This window comes from Coloeus monedula, assembly GCF_965178545.1.
Source record: "Coloeus monedula genome assembly, chromosome: 20".
NCBI lineage: Eukaryota > Metazoa > Chordata > Aves > Passeriformes > Corvidae > Coloeus > Coloeus monedula.
In genome coordinates, this window is record NC_138800.1 from 4,384,392 (window position 1) to 4,397,440 (window position 13,049).

At 47.2% G+C, this 13,049-nt stretch overlaps 1 protein-coding gene across 1 annotated transcript in view; it reads left to right on the top strand.

The window, feature by feature from the left end:
* The window catches only part of COL26A1 (collagen type XXVI alpha 1 chain), a gene marked incomplete at both ends in the record, with an annotated part of 163,564 nt that overhangs the window by 109,844 nt on the left and 40,671 nt on the right, over positions 1-13,049 (top strand). Inside the window, one exon of the mRNA XM_082294521.1 lies at positions 1,705-1,746. Within this exon, the coding sequence (XP_082150647.1) occupies positions 1,705-1,746 (42 nt within the window). The remainder of the gene's footprint in view (positions 1-1,704; positions 1,747-13,049) is intronic.

Below are 13,049 nucleotides of genomic sequence, written 5' to 3' on the forward strand. Positions count from 1 at the left end.
AGCATCCCCTCAGGGATCTGATTTACCATGTCCTTGCTGAATGAACAACACTGAATCCCAAATATTGGATTAAACTAGCTGAAAAGATTCCCCACACTGCAATCCTGGGAGGGTCTTGGGGTCAGGTCCTGCTGAGACAGGGTGTCTTTAAGGAAAATGGGATAAGATAGTGCTGGTGTTCATTCTGGGCAGTTTTCTGTTTATCCATGTGTCCCAAACTTGCCCAACATTACAAAAACATCTGCTGGGAGTCACTACAGCAGTTGTCTCTATTTATTTCCCTCAAAGAATAGGGGAATGTAACACTGACTGTGGGACAGGCCTCAGCCCAGTATCACTGCTGTGTGCTTTAAAGCTTGAGTGACACAGCAGAGCTGGAGGAAAGTTGAAGCATCATCCTCCAAAGAAATATGTGTGGGCTTTGGTGACTCTTTGAGGGTCCTAAGGGACTCCAGACATTGTCCAGATTTGCACTGGTGTAAATGCACCAGCATCTCCCGTTCCTCCCAGTGAGGATGAGTAGGAGGACCATGAGCAAGTTGGCTGCCCAGCTTCCCAGGCATTTGCACAAAACCATCCAGGACCCCAAACTAACAAAAACCACATTCAAAGCAATTATCTGATCTTGTTTGGTTGGTTTTAATGTGATGTTTCTAGACACTGGTACAACAAACACACTCTTGTAAACTCTTGTAACAGTTGTTTGCAGTTAGTATCTTCAAGATGGTTTTATGTGTGCTGATCATGACTAATATCCATCACTTCCATGGGACCGTCACCCTCTGGTGCTGGGGGAAGTTTTTCCTACTAAGACAGTTATTTTCTCAGCTTGTTTAGCATTTTTCTTTTTCCTTTTATTACCCTTTTATTCACAAAACACAGATACTGATTTGCTCATATATTGTGCTTTCCAGATGAAAGTGCTTTGTGGTTCACAGACTTAAATAATTAGGTCTTCACAGACCTCAGACTGGTTATAAAGGCAGTGGGAGTAGTCCTCTCTGGTGTTACACTTGGAAACAGAAAAAGTCTGTAGAGGGAAGATAACCAAACCAGCTGACAAGCTGTCTTTGGCAGAGCTGGGGGCAGGCACCCCTCTGAAATGTGCTCTGTTTTTCGAAGCATTAGGAGATGGTGCTGTGCCCATTCTGCTAAAGGCCTTCCCTCCACCTTGATTCTATCTCTTCTTGTCAGAAACATCATTTTTAGCATATGCACCATATGCACCAGCTGCTGGAAAGGTGTTGGGTTCTTCTCCCCATGGTTCAGCCAAAACAACAGCAGCTGCTCTCCCTCCTTGCACCTGGGACCATTTTTTCCCCATCGTGCGTGATGGAAGCAGCGACTGCCATTATCCCAAAAAACCACCCCGGATCCAACCCCAGCCCCTTTTACACTCAGCCAGAGTGGATGCTGCAGCCTGTTTTCTTCAAGAGCTTTGTCTGAGGTTGTATTTCTCAGAAGCATCATCTCCAGAGCAGGCAGGGGCTGTTTTAGAGGCTCATGTCAGCCCTCGGGAGGGTGGTGTGTGCTGTGCATGCCGGGGGGCCGGGGTTGCTGCTGGCAGAGGTGCAACAGAGGCTCTTCCATTCCTGACCAAGTGTTGCTCCACCAGCTGAGTGAACTTTTCCTCTGCTGAGGCAGTGCTGTGCAGGGCGAGGGTTTGACACGAGCCCAGTGATAATTCCTTGTCTCCCCCCGCAGGTTCCTCTGGCCGCCAGCACGGGTCCTTTCCCAGCCAGGACCGTAAGTGGGCAACACGGACTCCCCGCAAGGCAGAGCTCCAGAGCAGCTGGGGTGCACTCCTGGGGGAGGGGGGGCTGTGCCAGCCAGGGATGCCCTTTGCTTCTGGGGAGAAGCTTGTGGGAGGGGGGTCTGTGAGTCTCTGCCTGCTCTTTGCCTCCATTTCCCTCAAGGATCTGGAAAAGGGAGCTGGGAATGGCCTGCTTCTCTCTGGGCACTGGCCAGGCAGTACCTGATGAGCACCTGGGAAGGGCCATACTGCTTTCACTTTCCTTCTTCCTGCTTGGTTCCCTGTCTGAGAGGACACCAGGCTCCTGGGGCTGTCTCAGGGTAACTGTTGTGCTGTCCTTCTCATTAAAACTCATGCCTCTGTTTTTCCCAACCTCTCATGCTTCTCATCAATCTTTGGGGGTGGGATGCTGAGAAGAGCCAGAAATGGGGTTACTTGGTGAGGTGAGTACTCAGAGGGATGGTGGCTCTGGCCTTATTTGAAGGCTCTCCCATGGGGAGAGAGGTTCCTCAGCTGCTGGCATCCAGCAGCCTGGTGTTTGCTTGTGTCTGAGTGTGGTGGTGTCTTGGAACAGCCACCCCTGAAAAAACCAGACTGGTTTTAAAGGTTGAAAGTGAATGAAAGCTGATTTGTTACTTGCTGGTGCATGAACTGTGTGTCTTCAAACTGATGTTAAAAGAGGCTTGGAAGTTCTCTGGTGCAAGTGCAAAAGCCCAACCAAGGTTTTAAATTCTAAAATATATCTCCAGTGATGGTTAATCAACAAGAAATAGGAATTTACATGGGAGTCTTTGTACCGGACAGCCACATGCAGGTTTTGTGGAAGGTGAAAATCGTGGCACCTTGGAAGCAGCACATGTTGAGTTATCCCAAGTGCTGGGTTGTGAAGGCAGTGGTGTGACAGGGCATGAGGAGCTCTCACTGCTCTGCCCCTCTGCTCTCCTTGCTGAACACACACTCAGCAGGAAAACTCATGTCCCACAGCCCAGAAGCTCCTATGAAGCCTCAGATTAGGACAAGCCCCAGTCTTTGTGCCCCACCCTCTACGGAGCTGTGCTTCTTGCTGTAGCTCAGTTCATCTCTGTGCTCTGCCCATGGGTGTCACAGAACGTGCTGCCGATTCCTCATGGAATGATTGTTCAGGGTGGAATTGGCCATGGGTCCCAGGCACAGCTGGAGGAGTGGGAAGCAGCCAAACAGGGCAGAGAGGGCAGCCTGGGAAGGATCTGTGTCAAACCTGCACTGCTGGGTCCCTTGGGTGGGACCCTGAAGATGCCCAACACTGTTCCCGGTGCTCACTGTGGAGACCAGAGGATATTTGGAGTGTGTAACAGCTTCCTTGAAATTCTTAGTTCTTACTGTATCAGGAAAAAAATTCAATATCTGAATAGAGAAGCCAGCCCCAATCCTTCTGGGAGGGAAGGATCCTTCAGTCCTTGTTTCTATCCTCATTCTCTTTCCTACTCTCTGCCGTGGTTTGGGATGCTGTTGCTTGCTCGCTTCTGTTAACTTGGGCATGTTCTGGCACACAAATGCACTTCTTACCACAGGGACCTTCGTGTTGGAGCTGCCATGGGGAGGAACTGATGACATGTCCAAGGACACATGGGAAAGTATTGTGTCAGCAGAAATTATGTCTACATTTTCTGCAGTCCTTATTACTGGTCATTCCACAGACCAGTCCCAGTTCTGGATTGTATTTTTAAAGTGATGATTTGTTTCCTTGGCCTGAAACTCTGTGCTTCAGTTTCTCCCTTGGTGGCTGTGCCCTTTTCAACATCTGTCCTGTTGAGTATCCACAGAGAGCACGAAGAGTCCTGCCCTTGCACACCACAGCCCTCAGAGGAGGCAAGATACTAAATCATTTTAAAGTGTGGTTTGCTCCACTCTGCACTTTCACACGCTTTTAAGGTTTCATCCAGGCAAAATCTAGTGATGCTGCTATTCTGCTAATGTGACAGCAGGTTAGGGAATAGGGGCTGGGTGCTCGTGATGGTTCTGATGGGTGTTTAGGATGCTCTGAACACCTCTCCTCCAACGACAGGCTGAGAGAGCTGGGGTTGTTCAGCCTGGAGAAGAGAAAACTCCAAGGAGACCTTAGAGCCCCTTCCAGTGCTTAAACAGGGCTTATAAAAAGGAAGGAGAGGGAGTTTTTATACAGGCAAATAGTGACAGAACAAGGGGCAGTGGTTTTATACTCAAAGAAGGGGGGTTTAGATTAGATGTTAGGAAGGAATTGTTCCCTGTGAGGGTGGGGAGGCCCTGGCATAGGATGCCCAGAGAAGCTGTGGCTGCCCCTGGATCCCTGGAATTGTCCACGGCCAGGTTGGATGGGGCTTGGAGCAGCCTGGGATGGTGGAAGATGTCCCTGCCCATGGCTGGGGGATGGGCTTTAAGTTCCCCTCCAACCTAAACCATTCTATCCTTCTATGATTTATAGGTTGGTTGGATTTTTAGGGTATTTTTGTCTGTGGAAGGAATCCTCCTTCTTGGCAATCTGACCTGGGATTCCTCTTGTTGCCCAATGTTTGAAGGTTTCCTTCCATGATTTGATTTTAGTCATTTAGCTTCCAAATGATACTCTGATTTTAGGATGTGGGCTAAACCCTTTGGAAGTGTGGGGCCAGGCAGCAAGGCAGAGACAGTGTTGCCTGAATGTGGTTATGGGCTTTTTCTACACCCTGGTGATCTGCATCCCAATACTTTGGGATTGTCACTTCAGGCATCTGGCATGCTGCCTCAGGAAAGGTGGGCAGGCAATAACAGTGTTATGTTTACCACCGGGAGGCTTTCAGAAGTGTGAGTTGCTGCTGTATTTCTGAAAGGTACAGGAAGGGCTGTGTGTTTTCTTTCACACTGCGACGTTCCTCGTGGGCTCCTAAGCACCGCAGTACAGAGAGATCTGCAGATGCTTCTGGCTGCACTCAGGCACTTCCAGCCCTTCCCAAGGTGGGTGTCTCTGCCTGGCCTTTGCTATTGGCTGTTCCTGAGGCTTCAGCCCATTAGAAATTTTAGTTTCAGGGAGTGAAGTGGAATTTAAACTATCTGAATATAGTCCTTTGTGTCAAATCAAATGATTTGTTAAAGTGAGGCCAGATTTGTGGGGAGAATCAATCTTTTTTATTAGATCAACTGATGTGGAAAAAGCAGACAAACTTTCAGGCATATTAACCCTTCTGCCTGCCTGTGTTTGTATTGCAAGGATGAAGAGTCCTGTCTGCCAGGGTAGGCTGTGTTTTAGGCTGTGCTTTAGGCTGTGCATTCACTCTGTCTGTTCCTCAGTAGTCTTGGTCTGAACACAGGCATGGGTGGTATTTTTGGGTGTGCTTGTACACTTTTTGGGGAGAAAGACTCATCTTCCTCTGTGTTTGGACACTAGATGCTACTACAGAACAAATAATGGGCTCTGCTCTGCAGCTGACTCATTGTGCAAGTCTGGGGCTAATTACTGAATCCCTCTGTGCCTCGATTTCTATCTGTAAAATGTCACAGATGCCCACCATTCATAAATCGCTTTCAGATTTCCAGATGAGGTGCTGTGTAAGTGTAGAACAGCATTAGTTTATGCATATTGTGCTAGAGGATAATACAAACCACATGCAGCAGAGGAGCCTCACAGATGTGTCTCCTTCCACTGCGAAAGGCAAGGCTTGGGCTGATGATTTAGCACAGCACTAATTGGACTAAAATAGGAGATTGCTTTTGTACTGATGCAATTGTCACCATTAAAGTCCTCATTTACCAGTGGTTCTTGGAGGTAGCCCAGTGCTTCCCTGTTGAGGAGAGCTGCAGTGCCTTGCCTTTGGAAGCACAGCAATTTACAGCAAACGCCGCTGTTTTCCCAGCACCCCCCACATTGTCATTCCACGCCTCTGGACAGGGACTGGGCCATGGCTTAGTGGGAATGTGCATCTTGCTTGGCCTCCAGCTGCACTTAGCACGTTTTTGCTGGCATTTTCTAATCTCCAAGCAGAGACATTTCCAGTGCTGTTCCTGGGTGTTGCACACACAGGAATCCCCATTTATTGATAAGAAAAGCTGTTCCCATGGCTGCGGGCGAATGAGTGCCTGGCAGCTGTTCAGCATTAAGTCAATTCTCAAAGTTTAAAGGATTTGTGGGCTGTGATGGTTTGGATTCAGGTAATTAACTCTGGTGAAGTGCCTGAGAGTGTCTTGCAGACACATTTCACAGAGAAAGATGAACTTAAACACTTAAGAGCTTTGATCTGATTAAGTGCCCTTGCATTTCCTTATTGTGCTGTTGGGGCTAAAGTCTCACTGGGTAGGAAACCTAGGAGCTCTTTGACTGCAGGAAAATTCTGGTTGTTGCTTCCCCTTGCAATCTGGCCCTGGGCTTGTTCTAAAGTGCCAAAATCACCCCTGTTGCCAGCGGCATCATGTGGCAGCAGGCACCAGTGACAGTGCATCAGCCTCTAAAGCACAAGCTGTGTCATTTTAAAGCCCTGCTTGGAGCTTATTTGCCAGTGTGTTGTTGCCTGCTGCTCAGAAGTGACTGTTGATGGTGTGGGGTTGGAGGGGATGGAAGTGACTCTGGAGGTATCCAGTTCCTTCTTGGTGTATTGCAGGCAAATTGCACCATTCTGGGTTTGTCCATTTTGGCCTCGCTGGCTCTTCTCCCCGTTCCTCATCAGTGCTCAGAGGGAGGGTCAAAATTCATTGTCAAAACCTCCACAGCTGTAAGGGTAACATAATATTGAGGCTGAGTGCGTGGGGTGACAGGCGTGGGAGAGAAGATTGGCTGACACCCAGCCTTACCCAATGCTTACCATGTTCCAGGAGAAATCTCCCCAGATGCTGGGCCTTCATTCATGGGTCTAAACTTGCCATTTCAGGCATTTTTTAGGAGAGTTTCAAGGTGGAATCAGCTAGAACCTCAAAATAAAGCTCCTCAAACTGCTACCAGTGTGAGGTCTCTTAGGGGACACTCTGTGCTGATTGTTGTTGGGTCCATGTCACAGGTCAGAGAAAGTGCAAATAGGCAAAATTAAGGGCTTGGTCCCATCAGAAAGTGGATGGATCCCTAGGTTTGGGAAGTGTTTAGTGAGTTTGGGGTTCAAGCAACAGAGAGCAGGAATCCTGGAAAACATTTTGATTATGAATATCCTTTGATTTTTCAATCTAAAATGAGTTGGAGGTGTAGCTTCTTTTCAAGAGTTAAAAATCTGAAGCTGAAACTGAAATGTGCCTGGCTGAGCCCAAGCAGCTATTTCCTTTACAAATTTTTCTTCACCCAGAAGTTAACAAGGAAACAACAGAAAACAAACCCAAACAAAAAGTCTTTTGCACAGCTCTGTGCTCACCACTAATGGGATGCAAGTGTTACCTTGTTCTTCACATTATGGAGATCAGAGGATGTGAGGGATTTGCTGGGTCCCCTGAAACGCCAGTGTCCCTGGGTGTCCTGGAGAACAAAATCACAGCTGCAGAGAAATGTGGGAAGGAATCCTTTTCCTGCTGCTCAGATCTTTAAGGACCACTGCAGAGCTCAGGGGGATTTAGATAAAGGCCAGCAAGGGGTAATGAGCAGCATCAGGCAGAGTGATGGTCCTTGAAGGATATCCTGCACTGAACCATTTCAGCCCAGCTCCCAAGTGCTCAGTGGTGGTCACTGGCCTTGTGCAGGACAGGAGTGTTGGATGAGGGCTGTGGGGGCCGTTCAGACCCCAGGGAGGGAGGGAGTGGGGGAGAATGGACAAACCACAGTGGGGTGAACCTGAAGCTGAAATGCTGACATCGGAAATCAAACCTTTGCAAAAGTGCCCCTGGCAATAGTAATAATAACAATCATCATCATCATCATCATCATCATTGTGCATTTGCTGTAAAAGAATGTGCAAACATAGTATTTTGATGTCCAGGGAGCCAAATTCTTCTGAATCTGGACCATCCTTTTCAGTGGCTTAAGAAGTTGTTTTCCTTATTGGTCTTTCAGCTGATTTTTTGTCTTGGCTAAAGGAAGCCAGTGCTAAATGTTCTGGATGAGGAACAACTAGAGCTTGACTGAGCATCTTGAATGCCACACGTTTGTGGGTTCCAGGGACTTTGTGCAGAGAGGAGGTGTCCAACCCAAGAACTGCCCTGCAGCTTTGCAGGCCCAAGTAATAAAACTCAAAGCGGGGGTAGAATTTGAGGTCAGAAATCCCAATTGGAAACAAGATGCATATTTCCCATACAATGGTTAACTTTGGATGCAGTTCACTAATGAAACCTTGGTTGTCTGGCTCTGGAGTGTCTTTATGAAACACAAACCCCAGCTCAGCACACGTTGTTTGGCTCGAGACTGTGAGAGATTCCCTGACCTGTGTTATACAGGTGCAGAACCAATATTGTGAGAGTCCCTGCAGACTTCACCATGAGCCTGATTCAAATGTTTCCTTTTGTCCTGTCTGCTTCCTTATTTCATGTTACACTGCACCATATTTTGACTGCATTTTCCCCCTGATTGCTTCTCCCAGCAGGGACAAGCAGTCTGGTTTGTAAGGGATGTGAAGCCATCTCAACGTGAGATGAAGTTTTGAGTGCAGTGGAGTTTCCGTGTGTCCTTCACTGGGGTCAGGTCCCATGAAGTCTCTCTCCATGTCGTAGATCAGGGATTGAGGGAGAAATGAGTCAAGTTCAACAATGGTGGTGTCAGGCATGAGATTTTGGCATAGTGAGGACTGGACCAGCTGTAGGAGGAGTGTTGTCCCCTGGAAAGGAGCCCCAGGCCCTGTGGACATCGTACCCCCAGCTTCCTTGGCTGGAAAGCGTGTGGAATCCCTCTTTTAATCTGGGGACTTTTAACCTAGTTTAGATTAGCCCTGTCTTGCTGTGAGAGGTTTGTAGGTACATATTGTTCATCCCACCTGTGTGTTTTTTGTTTTCTGTCTTTTTATTTGCTTTGTCTGCTTTGCTGCCATGCCCTGCTACAGCTGTGAACCAGGGGAGGGTTGTTTGGTGCAATATCAAAATTACTGAGCAGCCCCAGTGCCACCAGCATCACTTGGAGCTCCAGGATCAGCAGCTCCAGTCAGCAAGGCCTTAGCAAACTCATGCTGGACAGGTAAAATCTTTGGTTTTGGGGTGGCTTCAGTCGGGCTGTGTTAGTGAAATGTCCTTGGTGCTTGTAACAATAAAGATGCTGCATTTCTAGCCAAAGATGTTGCATCAAAACCCAGCCATTCCCTGCTTAAGCTTCCTCTGGCAGATAGAGGTGGTCTGAACACAGATCTCACAGCTGATGGTTGCCTGTGAGTAAATGATCCTGGTCTAATTCCACGTGCTGATGGAGCAGGATGGATCTCTTGTGGAGGAGCACAACTCCCCAGGCTGAGAGCAGTTACAGATGAAATTAGTGAGTGGGTGGCAGTGTGCATGTGTGAAATTTTAAATAAAACATGAGTGATGTGAGCTGTTTAAGAATAGACCTGGGTGAATAATCGAGGCTTTCTGGCTTCATTTGCAAAATCAAAAAATTGGAAAGAAAAATGATTCAGGAGAATCTGAAATGGCAAATTTTGAAGTTTTGACACAGTGTAATAACTAAAATATGGGTTTGGGTCAAGCAGAATTGTTTCCTGTGACCCAAACCAAACCATTTACTTTCACTTTAAACTACTTAATTTCTTCATTTATTTTTCATTTAAGTGAGATTTGAAATAAATGCTATTCAAAACTTAGGGCCGAAACATTTCACTCAGAAGGTATGAAAAATCATTTAAGAAAGAAACCTCTAGAGATAATATTGCAAAAATTTTAAAGATTACACCTGTTTTGTTTCTCACTTGAAACAATGTATGAAATTTCGTGTAGCTTCTTGAATAGTAGTTGTTACTCCAACAACTAGGAGTAACTTGCAGTTTGTGGTAAACTTTCTTTTCACTCAGTTTTGCTGAGGTTTTTCTTACAGACATTTCAAAATCACCGAATATCATGATAATGAAAAAACATTTCTTATTTGTTCATGAAAAAAAAAAAAAGCCTTTTCCTCTTTAAGAAGAAAAAGAAGAAAGTAGACACAAAAATGAAGTATGAACACTTTACAAGCGGAAAAGGATCAGATAGCAGTTCTCATAAGAAAGGAAATCTGAGCTGCTTTTTAGAAATAGCCAGTAAAGTTAAGGGTAAGGGTTGTTATAATAGAGATATGAGAGACATTACAAATGGGGGAATTTTGGCAGTGATTGGGGTCTTGTAGCAGAGATGGTGAATTATCTGGAATGAAGGTAAAAAGGCAAAAACATTCTGGAGGTGTTCTGTTTCATATTGATAGGCAACCTAATAACTCACAATTTCCAGGTGAAGATAAAACGTTCCAGCCTGCAAAGTCCTCATGTGAAAACTGTGGGAAAGAGCAAACCCACTTTGGGTCAAAGAGACCATCTTTAAGTTTCTCTGAGCTCCCAGTTCCTGATGTGTGAGATGTTTTAATTGTGCTGATGACCAGGCTGAATGAGATGTTGTGAGGCTGTGCCAGTGCTGGTCTTGAACCTGGATCACAGAATGGTCTGAGTCGGAAGGGACCCTGAAGGATCATCGAGTCCAACTCTTGAGTGAACAGAAGGGTGTGTGGTGTGTAAATACAGGTGTAAGGTGAGGCTGTGGCCAGGTTGGAGCATACAACGTTTGCAGGTCAGCCAGAACGCACATTCTGTGCAGCTGGACATGTGAAATGTTGAGAAGAGGAGGCACTGAATGCACAGTTCCTCTCCAGGTTGGGTGACTTGGCCTTTGTGTCCCAGCACCAGGCCCCTGACAGCCCCTGGCCAGCTGGGGACCTTCCCTTGCCACTGACTTTGCCAAAAGGGGAAGAGGAGGGGCAGCCACTGATTTCTCCTCTGTGGTGATCAGTGACAGGATCTGAGGGAATGGCCTGGAGCTGTGTCAGGGATATCAGGGAAAGGTTCTTCCCCCAGAGGGTGCTGGGCACTGCCCAGGCTCCCCAGGGAATGGGCACTGCCCGGGGCTGCCAGAGCTCCAGGAGCGTTTGGACAGCGCTGCCAGGGATGCCCAGGGTGGGGTTGTTGGGGTGTCTGTGCAGGGCCAGGGGTCGAAGTGGATGATTTTGAGTCCCTTCCAGCTCAGGATATTCTGTGATTCTGTGGTTTACAATGCACACAGCAAGTAAATATCAGGGCAGTAAACAGAGCAGTGGAGTCTTAATGATCCTATGCTAAACAAAACTCAGAGAGCTTCCCCTTGCAGAAGCAGCTCCTGCTCCAGCTTTACTGGGCCTGGAGCTGTGGCCAGGGTCAGAGCCCTTCCCTCCCACAGCTCTCCAGACCTTTGATTCCTGAGCCTTTGCTCCTCAGACCGGAGGCTGCCAGGTGACAGAGGCGTTCATCCCCTCCCTGCCCGCTGTCAGCCCTCAGCCTTTCATGTGCTCAGAGCCCGGTGCAGAGCTGCACACACGGCCCGTTCTAAACAAGCACAATTAATAAAGCCTATCTAGCCAACATCTGACTCTCATTAGAGGAAATGTGTTGAAAAAACAGATCCCAGGTTGGCTGTGATTTATGGCTTGGGCCTGCTATCCTTCACAAGCACTGGCGAAAGCTTTTGCAAAGGGCCAGAACATAAACTACTTAAGGAAACTCAGTAACCATGTAAAAAGGCTGGAAGGGTCAAATCAGACAAATTAAAGAGAGGTGGAGATGCAAACCTGAGCTAGCTGTCCCCCACTGAGGGCCACCTAGGTAGGCACAGGAGATCTGTGTTCATATTTCTGCTGTGGAATTTGACTTGAAATTCCTTCTGTGCCAGCGTCAGAAAGTGCCACTGCTCTTTTTCTGGCTAAAGTGTGTGTGTGTGTGGCAGTATGGGGATGGAGGGGTCAGCGGCCTCGTGGTTTCTCTCAAGAGTGTCAAATAAAACATCTCTGGTGCATGAGATCCTGGGTGCTCACTGAGTTAATGGTGCTTCCTATTTCCCTTTTGGGAATTTTGAGCTTCATCCTTTTCTCTTTGCAAAGAAACATGGTTGACTGAGTGAATTTAGCTGACTTCTTCCAGATTTTCTCAGAAACTACTCTGAACTTGTCCTGGAGGAAAGTGTCTGCTGAGAAAAGCTGGTTTCCTGCTTACTTTGACAGACAAAATGTTCTTCCAACTGGACCTTGTCGAGCTGTGTGTCACTGATTTGTCAGGGCAGTGCAGCTCGAGCCGTGTCTGTGGTGGTGCAGGAGCTGCTCTGAGCAGTGCTGGTGGTGCAGTTGCTGCACTACCAGAGCTGCTGTGTTGAGCTTCATGGAGCTGCTGTTGCCTTCCCAGTGCTCCAGCATGGGCTGTTGGCAGCTCTGGTTTGCTCCCCTGCCCTGGGGATAACCCCGCTTCTCTTCATGCATGGCCATGCAATGGAAGTGGTGGAATAGATGAGATGGAGAGGGAAGAGCTGCCAGACCAGTTGTATCACAAAAGTCAAGTATTTCAGTTGTTTCTCTGCATATATGTTACATTTGGTCCTTTTTCATCCTTTAACCTTGGATCCTTTACAGGTCCTTTACATTAAGCTAACAATGGATGAAAGGAAAGTGAACCTGGGAGGAGGGAAATGTGTTGTTTGGAGTCTGAGCAGGTTGAAGCATGAGCTGCAGATGTGATTCTCGTGTCCTCAAGCCTGCCTGCATGCTATGCCCCATTGCATTGCAAGGTTGAAGTTTCTTGTAATAGCAAAATATGGTCTTGAAAAAAACTGGCTGCAAAGGCTTTATTTGTTTAAACAAAGGCTTTGTAATTCCAGAATTCTCTCCCCTTTCATATGCTATAAACCACCTCCTCCACCTCCCCTCTGAAACACAAATTTTGGAGCAATCCATCAAGAAAAAGAGAGACAGAGCCTTGATCCCTTGACTTCAGTTGAGCTGTGCAATTTATATCTACTGAGCATCTGGCTGTAGGGAAACCAAAAGCTCTTTTAATATTCTGCAGAGACTCTGGGTATACAAATGAGCATGGGCTGTCAGAGCTGAGAAATGGGGCAGAGGTGCCAAGAGGTTTCCTTGCCATTTCACACAAAACTGACCTGCGGCCCCATGGTGAAATTTGGATTGGTTCTTCTTTTACTGCCCTCAGTGCCACTGTGATAGCTGTGCTGAAATCATTAGAGCCCTGTTGGTATCAGGCTGTTATCACACCTTTCTTGTCATGATTTGAGTGAGGAGTTTGAAGACTTGTGGGACTTTCAGGCTTGGGAAGCTGAAGTGTGCAACTATTTAATAATGAAATGATGCAAAGCAGGAGGGCCAGGTTAACAATGCAGAAGTGCCAGGTTAACAAGGTACCTGAAGTCATCATTCCCT